Source organism: Cebus imitator, unplaced genomic scaffold (assembly GCF_001604975.1).
Source record: "Cebus imitator isolate Cc_AM_T3 unplaced genomic scaffold, Cebus_imitator-1.0 Scaffold1003, whole genome shotgun sequence".
NCBI lineage: Eukaryota > Metazoa > Chordata > Mammalia > Primates > Cebidae > Cebus > Cebus imitator.
Genome location: NW_016108318.1, coordinates 84,159 through 93,823, shown reverse-complemented (window position 1 = coordinate 93,823; position 9,665 = coordinate 84,159). Strand labels below are relative to the sequence as shown.

The window sequence follows — 9,665 nt, the reverse complement described above, 5'->3', positions numbered from 1 at the left end:
CTCCTACTGCTGCCAACTGTGCTGGCCCAGCTGTGCTTCAGCTCTGCCAGGACCCAGCAGGAAAGGCACCAGCCCTATAACAAAGACACAGCTGCCCAATTGGAGGCACTCGGACTAGGAGTGCCCTTTTCATGTAAAACATGAAAGAGAGAGCCCAGGACTAGTCTGCTATTTGTCCTATTCTAACCATGACTATTCCTCCACATTGACCCCTGCTTCTTAGCAGCCCATTCTTCTGGTGGACCACAGATGCCCAGTGCCAGAAGATTTGCAGCCCTGATGAGGAGCAGCAGTACAAGACCACATTTCCCATCACATAATCCCTCCCCTCTGCTCACAGATGATTTGCCCTGGGGTAGACACCTGACCTAAGGTGTGCATCCAGAACTATGAATAAATTAAGAGTCTTTAATTCCTATCTATTTTACACTTAGCACTTCTTCATTGATCTGGATGACTTCACTAAAAAATAATTAACTGGGCCAATCATATTCTTTTCTTTAGAAACTCAAGTTTAAAAAGAAAACATATTGAGAAAACATGGAAAGAATTTGTCAGTCAACAAGAGTAAACTCAAACCTAACAGAGTTTGTGGCAGTCACTCCGAGCTGTCTTCCTGAAAGACAGCTTTCCCCAACTTCATCATCATTCCTTTCTGACAGAGTCCACCTCCCTCTATGGCAGTGCAACTGCTTGCTTTCCCAGCCTCCCTTGCAGCTATGCATGGGTGAACAAATCCTGGTCACTGGGGCTAAATGGGAAGTCTGCTAGAAGGTTGCAGAGAATGAGTTTCCCTTCTGATTAAAAATAACAACAACAAAAAAAAACACACTAAAGTAACTGCTCCCTACCTCTGCATGTAATTGCATAGTTGTGTCTTGTAAGGACATGTTGCCTGTAGTTCTAGTGACGATCTTGTGACTGTTATGGGACATGCCTGGGCAAAAACCACCCCTTGAGGATGGCAGGGCAAAAAGACAGGAAGAACCAGTGCCCATGAGGTCATTCAGAGCCACTCATTTAAACCTGGGACTGTCTGTCTTCTGGACATCTTGTTTGTGGTCTATCTTGTTATTGCTTACGTCACTTCACTGGCCAAAATATCCCAACTGATAGAGATGTCATGAGAGAGAGTTGCATCACGTCGGGCCAGTGTCGTGGCCAAGCAGGAACTCTAGGTGTGTGACAATGCCAGTGTGTCTACAGAGGAGAGGGGAACAAATAAAGGGAGGCACAGACACCATGCATGAGAAGGCGCTGCGCAGTGCTGCCTAATCCCTCAACCGTTTTACTAGTTTCAATTCCAATCCTAATCCACATGGGATTTAAAAAAAAAAAAAAATTCAAGTGAGTCTCCATGATTGAAAACAGTGCTTTTTAAACTTAACGTGCTTATGAGTCATCCGGAGATGGTTCAGCAAGTGTGAGATGGGAGCCCACATTCTGCATTTTTCACAAGCTACTAGGGGTAAGAAAGCTGCTGAGCCACAGACCAAAATCTGAGCAGTAACAACTTCTAACTAAAATCACCAATCTAAAGCACCGGATGAATTTGTTCACCAGTCTGAATTTATTTCCATACAGATTAAGACCTTGTGTGGAATGTGTATACGGGCTGATCGTAAAATGACTTTAGGTCTGCAAGATGTAAAATACAGACAGGCTATCTCTTTCCAGAATTAAAACCTTAGCATACAGCCCTTACATCTTGGAATGTTTATATGAACTTCTGACCCCCTAAGAGTACTTGCTTCGCCCTTGATAGGTTAGTGACGGCCATAATTACTCTAGAAGATTTATGAATTCTTTTAGGGAAATCTCTCCAAAGGAAGGCATTCCCTAAACCATTGTACATAATCCCAACACAAAACTGCAAATCTGAAGGCAAGCTGTTTTCTACCAAGGCATCTTGAAAAAAATCAACTGATTGTCAACTGCCTTTGGATCAAACATATTTTTAATAAATTTCCAAAAACTGTTTTAAAAATAAGATTCATTGTGTTTATACCAAACACTAAAAACTATTGTTGATGGATTAGAGTTAACCGTAAGATAAAAATCAAGCCATAAACCTACTAGAGGAAGAAACAGGTGAACAGTTATTTGTTCTGAGGTTGGGAAAGGCCTTGCTAGGGCCAAAAGGAAAACAAGAAACCAAGGAAAGACTGATAGAGTGAAGTACACTTGTTTAAAATTCCGTGTCTCAAAAGCACCCTAAACATTTAAAAACAGAGAGAGGAAAATATATGCTACAAATAAAGCAAAGGGCTAAGAGAAGATCATTCAAATAGATAAGAAAACCACTAAAATCCTAATAGAAAATAACAGCATAGAATATGAATAGTCTCAAGTGGGAGAGGCCCCACCCAATGGGCACAAGGTGATTTCTCGGTATATGGGAAAAAAATATTGGAGCTGTTTTTTAGCCTATCCTTTAAAAATCTATTTTGGTGAGCAATGGATACCCTAAATACCCTGACATGATCACTATGCATTATATACATGTAACTAAATTTCACATGTACCCCACAAATTTGTACAAATAAAAATCTTTACAATTTTGTTTTGTGTTATTTTTATAATTTAAGTATATCAGTAAAATACTGGCCAGGTGCAGTGGCTCATGCTTAGAATCCTAGCACTTTTGGGAGGCCGAGGTGGGTGGATTGTTTGAGCCAGGAGTTCAAGACCAACCAGGCAATACAGGGAAACCCTGTCTCCACAAAACAAAAACAAAACAAAAAATTAATTAGCCGGGTGTGGCAGTGCACTTCTGCAGAGGTGCACACTTCTGGGAGCAAGAGGTGGGAGAACCGATGAAGCCACACTGCACTCCAGCCTGGGTGGCAGAGCGAGATCCAGTCTCAAAAATAAAATGCTGCATATGTGAATATGCATATAAGAAATGCATTTTTTTCCAGATAGGATATAGGGTCAGAAGTTTAAAGGCCATACAGAAGAATACAAATAAACTAATTTTTTAAGGTTTGGCCTTTTATCAAAGAAATGCAAAAATGTTAAGAAAATATTTTCTTCTAAGAAATTTATAAAGCATTTTTTTTTTAAATCAATAAGGTAACCCAGTCTTTAGTTTGTGGTAAGAAACAAGGGGCAGTGGGATCTAGCCGAGGAGAGAGATCCCAGCCATGATTATAACTCAGTAAGTAGTACATGCAATTCGAGGGGGTCTGTGCGTGTGAAATCTTCAATGTTTACCCTTCTCTGGCCCTGGATTTCCTCAGGAGAGGATGACTGTGGACCACGGGAGGTCAGAGGGCATAGCTTAAGTTGCTTGACTAGGCTCTACACTCCTTGATGAGAAGGGCCACCCCGCATCGTTGGCTAAGTGGGATGGAAGAAAAGGCTGGAAGGTGTGCAGATGAGTCAATAGCCCCAGTCAGCAGTGGCACTCCATGGGCTACACCATTGCATTTCCCAGTGGTTCCCAATCAGGCCACGGGACTACTCACCAATCTCTCTTCAAACCACTCCTTTATGTAGGCAGCTGTTGGGCCAGGGATCTGGCTCAAGAGGGCTGCTCTCTCCTGAGGAAGCTCCAGCATCTCCAAAGCCAGCCTCAAGTCCTCGATGAGACGGAGCACTGGGAAGGGGTTCATGTAGGAGGCTGGGGAAGCCAGTCCAGGCTCACAAGTACCATCATTAAGATCTGCACCTGTTTTAGTGCCTGCAATGAGAGAGAGAGAGGTGGAAAACTCAGTAAGGAGGGTGGAAATCATGGGCAAGGAACTGGTAAAGAGCAAAGGTGGTGAAAAAAAGGTGAAAGGGACAGATAAGAAGCTGGGAGTGAGCTGGGTGTGGTGGTGCATGCCTGTAATCTCTGCTACTTAGGAGGCTGAAGCAGGATTGCTTGAGTCCAGGAGTTTCAGGCTACAGTATACAATATCATGCTTATTAATAGTCACTATCCTCCAGCCTGGGCAACAAAGTGAGACCCCTATCTTTAAATTAAAAAAACCTGGAAGGCCACCGGGACCCCAGCTGAATGACTCACAATGTAAGCTTCCCAGAAATCATCTTTATCTAATCTTGGGCTGGACAGTGTAAAAAGAGGGATGCAGAGGTGGGTAATTGTACCCTTTGAGACTGACATATGAAGCTCACACACTTAGGCAACTAGGAAAGCACAGCCAGTCCTCACTAGGGACCATAAACTGCTAGTTTAGACAGTAAGATCTCATTTTTCAGCTTTTAGGATAATTTTCTTTACGTTAACGTCATAGATTGCACAGTTGGCCACCAGAGGTTCTTTCATTTCTGTGTGTGCATTCCACTCCTCTGATAAAGGGATGGATCTTGATCTGGGCTGGCCTGGTAACTTGCTCTGATCAGTAGAATGCAGTGGAAGTGACTCTGTACCAGTTCTGGGCCTGGGCCTTAGGAGGTCTGACAGCTTCCACTCTCTTTGACCCTAAACTGCCATGTAACAAAGCCCAGTTACCCTGCAAGAAAGACAGCCCCACCCTTCTTAGCCCTCCCAGCTGTGGTGACAGATATGTCAATGAAGCCATCCCAGATCCTCCAGCCCCCATGAGCCGCCCCAGCTGACGCCATGTGGAACAGGGAGGAGCCACACCTGCACTCAAATCATGAAATTAAAAAGAAATAAACAGTGGTAGTTTTAAGTCACTATGTTTGGGTTGGCTTATCCCACAGCAATAGATGCCAATTAGTATATTCTTTTTGGTGAGGGCTGAGTGAACTGGAATCTCTCTAGATCTTCCCAGTTGGGAGATCTTTATATCCTCTGACATATGCTCTTAAATTTGTATTATGAAATATATCCATACCTCATCTCCTTATTGTGGGCTGTGAAGTCTCTGAGAGTCCACGTTACATTTAGCTGAGTTCCCAGCATCATGCACTCTACCTAGTGGACACTGAAGAGGAATCTGACCAAATGCCTGCACATATACCTGCATGAGTAGCTAGAGAGAGAGTGCTTCCATTTCCTCAGAGACACGGGATATTGGGTCAGCTCTTTCTAATTTGATGTGTTCCAAATTGCACTGTTCCACCATTCTTAAACCCATCCTTTAACAACAGCTCATTTAACAACAGCAGCAGCAGCAGCAAAAGTCTCCTTTCCACGAGTTCAATGATCAATTTTTCAAATCAAAACTGGGGCAACAGTCTAACAGAGAGTCTGTGCTTCTTTCAGCAGTAAGAAACACTTTAGAAAATATGGCTTAGGTGGTGGAATTTCTAGGGTATTTGGATTATTTATAAGGCCAACCAGATGAAAGATTTCAAATTAGGACTCTACTGGAAAATGTGAGCTTGGGGCCACCGCATCCATGGTATGCTGCAGTCCTGACGTCCAATTCCAGGTCCCTTTACTCCTCTCAGAGCCAACCTCCTCCTTGCCAGGCAGTCTTGGGAAATGCAAAATCCACACAGATGGAAACAATTACCATTTGATTGCCAGTTTGCTTTCTGAAAATGCATTATACAGGGAATTATGGATCACAATCCACAAACAAGTCAGAGGCTCTGGGGAGCCAGGAAACTGCCCAATTACCACACTGTGTATGTGCTCAGCACTTTCTGGCTCCTACAAATCCAATTAAGAGTGGACTGGGAAGAGCCACAGCCAAACTTCAGGAAAGAGAATGGACAGAAGCAGAGCAAGACCTCCAGTCTCCAAACCATTGCTGAATAATCACTCTCCATTCTGTACATACGAATTTTAAACACAGAGCCATCCAGTTTTATTTTAAGTATTTCATAAATGTAGGATGAATGAGTCAGGCTAAAAGGTGGATGGAAGATCTGGGTTTTCATTAACTTTATATCACTGTGTGGCCTTGGACAAGTCTCTTCCTTTCTCTGGGACCCTCTCTGCCCTAAAGCTTTGGGATTCTTTCCTACTATTCAGTGTGTGTGTATGTACATGTATAAAAAACTTTAATTTCTATTTCTTTGCAACTTATATTTTTTATTACTTTATCAAAACCAATGGTCAATAAATACTAGATGAGGGAATTAAAAGGATAAATACTTTGTCTCTGAGCTAATTGTAATGACAGTGGCATAAAAGCCTCAGATGACAAACATCACTTGATTTTAAATTTAAGAATCAGATAAGGTTATAGGGCAGAAAACTAAGTGAAGAAGAAAGTTCCAAAAGCCACCTTTGGGCTTTGGGATATAAATGACAAAATGATACTGAATACACATCTATACAAGGGGAGATATAATTCTAAGTTTCCACTCAGAGGAAGAGTTTGGTAATGAGCCTCTGAGAAGCCCCCAGTGACCCATGCCTCTTAATGTTCATAATTTTGTGGCTATTATATCACGGTTCCTTGGTGTCACCAGTAGAGCATGGCAGAAATGATGGAATGTCACTTCCAAGGCTAGGTGATAAAAAACACTGTGACTCCTCCTGCTTTGTTCTCTCAGGCTACTCACTCTGGTGGAAGGCTGGTGCCATGTTATAAGGACACTTAATCATCCCTATGGAAAAGCCCATACGGTGAGGAACTATGGCTACTTGTCAACAGACATCAAGGAACTGAGCCCTTCTACCAATGGGCATATGAGTGAGCCATTGTGGAAGAGATCCTCCAGCCCAGATGTCCCCAGTCCCAGCCACAGACTGGTACCAGTCCATGGCCTGTTAGGAGCTGGGCCACAGAGCAGGAGGTGAGCAGTGGGCCAATGAGGATTACTGCCTGAGCTCTGCCTCCTGTCAGATCAATGGTGGCATTCGATTCTCACATTGTGAACTGCGCATGCAAGGGATATGGGTTGCTCACTCCTTATGAAAATCTAACAAATGCTTGGCGATCTGAGGTAGAACAATTTCATCCTGAAACCATCCCCCCACCCCCAGGTCCAAGGAAAAACTGTCTTCCATGAAACCGTTCCCTGGTGCCAAAAAGGTTAGGGACTGTTGCTCCAGCCCCCAAGAAGCCTTCAGATGACTGCAGCCCCAGCTAATATCTTAACTATAATCCTTTAAAAGACCTAAGCCAGAACCACCCAGCTAAGCTCCTGAATTCCTGGCAGATAAAAACAGAGATGATAAATGTTTGGGGTAATTTATGTTACACAGTAAAATAACTAACCAATGAAAATAGCTAAGAAGTACAATCAAGAGGGACTTGCCATGCACTGCTAAAATATGTTGCTAGAATTACTCTTACAGAAAAAAATAAGATCTTTATTTTACACCATATACAAAAATAACATTTAGACAGACAGGCAAGGATTACATGCTTAAAAAAACTGAGCTAGAAATACAAAGAGAAGATGGATCAAAATTGAGTTAGAGGAAGATTTTATAGGCACAGGAGCAATTGAGCAAGTTATAAAAAAACAATAAATCTGACTAAATTAACTTATGGAATATTAAAAACAAAATTAAAATTAAAAGACAAATTATAGCCTAAATAACCTACTTGTGGGCCAAGTGTGGTGGCTCACGCCTGTAATCTTAGCACTTGGAAAGCTGAGGCAGGCAGATCAAGCTGAGGTCAGGAGTTCGAGACCAGCCTGGCCAACATGGCAAAATGCTGTCTCTACTAAAAATCCAAAAATTAGCTGGACATGGTGGTGGGTACCTGTAATAATCCCAGCCACTTGGGAGGCTGAAGCAGGAAAATCGCTTCAACCCGGGAAGGGGAGGCTGCAGTGAGTCAAGATAGTGCCATTGCACTCCAGGCTGGGCAACAAGAGCAAAACTCCATCTCAAAAAAATAACAACAACAACAACAACAAAAACCTACTTGTAACAATTACAACAAAAGCTCGGTATAGCTTTCATATATAAAGAGACCTTATCTATCAATAAGAAAAATTCCACAATCCACTTCTGACACACAAAACAGGCACAAGGTTTATATGGGCAATTCTAGAATTAAAACACAGAAGTAAAAATTAAAAATATGAAAAGAAAATGTTTTTACATTGGTAAACAGAACATTTAAAAATAATATTCAATTTTCACCTATGGAAATTGTTGAAAATGCAAATGCAATGATAGTTAATGTTGGCCAGCTCATATGCTGTTCATAAGGGTACCCTCCTATGCTGTTAATAGACACAAAGACTGACCTAATCTTTCTGAAAAGCAATTTGGCAAGATACAGGAAAAATATTCATACCGTTTGACCTAGAAAGTCCAATACTAGAAAGTTAACCTAAGGAAATATAATCAGACATGTAGTCAAAGATTAATATATAAAAATAATCTCAGCAGCATCTTAATTATTAAAAAGTAGGGGAAAATTCCCCCAAATTGGTGAATGTTTAACTCCTGGAACATTCAAAGAATATGATTCATATAGCTACATAAAAAACAATTGTCTAAAGGCTCAATAACGGGGAGATACTTGCTTTATTCAGTAAAAAAATTATAAATATATGTATATGTGAATACATACAGAGAAATACACAAATGTTGACAATATTAATTTTCACTACTTTTATAACAATGTTTTAAACTTTAAATTTGTTGAATATATGTGAGAGATTCAAGTTTGACATTTAGTTTGCACAGGACTCTAGGTTTTCTTGTTCTTTGAAAGTCCCCACAGGATGCTAGACAATATGGAAGAATTCAAGCCCTTATTTGGCAGGAAATTAAATGGGTAAATCCAGACAGGTTTCTTCCTCGTGCTGTTGATTAGCTTTCCCTAGCTCTGTAATTGCCTTAGTGAAAGAGGGAAAAGCCTGGTAGTATTTTCACAGAACAATCATTTCAGAAAATCTCAGAGCAGGCCTCAGGGTAAGTTAGTCATGTACTGCTTCAGGGGGAACCTTCTGGAAACAGGACAGACTCAACTGCCAGGAGTCCCCCTTACCCACAACGAACAGAAAAGCTGAAAAAGATAACACCCTTATTATTTTTTTTTAATGTGGAGCCAAGCTTGAAAGACAGTAAAAACCTTGGGTACCAGAAACAAAGAGTGAACTCAACAGTGAAATTAATTCAAGCTGACTCTAGAGTAGCCCACGGGCAAAAGACCCAGAGATAGGAAGGACCTGAGGTTGGTGCTTGAGGTTTTAATTCCTCCAGTGAAAGCAGTAAGTTGAAAGTGAGACCCCTAGAGAAAGAAAGTACCTCGAAGTATTGCCTATTTCATAGAGGAGTCTGAAAAAAACTCACTCAATTGCAGGGAAGCTTGCAGTGTGCTAAGGAGCCCCCTACGTGTTTATAATACCACATATATACACCCTCCCTCACCCCCAATGGGACATCAAATTTACAGGCCTCTGCATAACCACAGGTATAGTGCCAAATTTCTACTATGCACTTAATGCTGAAATCCCAAACCAGAAATCAACACACTTGCACACAAAATGGTCCAGAATACTGCAACACCTAAAACCCAGCATTAGCAAATACAAAGTCTCCCAGGAGACTCATTTCCACACTCCACACACACATTCCCCGCAATTATCCCCTGCAAAAAAAATTACAACCACACTGGGAAACAAATCAAAATAAAACAATAAAATACAATAAATAGCCAGGCGAGGTGGCTCAAGCCTGTAATCCCAGCACTTTGGGAGGCTGAGGTGGGTGGATCACGAGGTCAAGAGATCGAGACCATCCTGGTCAACATGGTGAAACCCCGTCTCTACTAAAAATACAAAAAATTAGCTGGGCATGGTGGCGCGTGCCTGTAATCCCAGCT

The 9,665-nt window shown here is 41.7% G+C and overlaps 1 protein-coding gene across 1 annotated transcript in view; it reads right to left on the bottom strand.

Annotated features, from left to right (window-relative positions):
- Window positions 1-3,091: 3,091 nt before the first annotated feature.
- LOC108298585 overlaps window positions 3,092-9,665 on the bottom strand; it is a 50,126-nt gene continuing 43,552 nt past the window's right edge. The window contains exon 4 of the mRNA XM_037735845.1: window positions 3,092-3,685. Within this exon, the coding sequence (XP_037591773.1) occupies window positions 3,614-3,685 (72 nt within the window). The 3' untranslated portion in view covers window positions 3,092-3,613. The remainder of the gene's footprint in view (window positions 3,686-9,665) is intronic.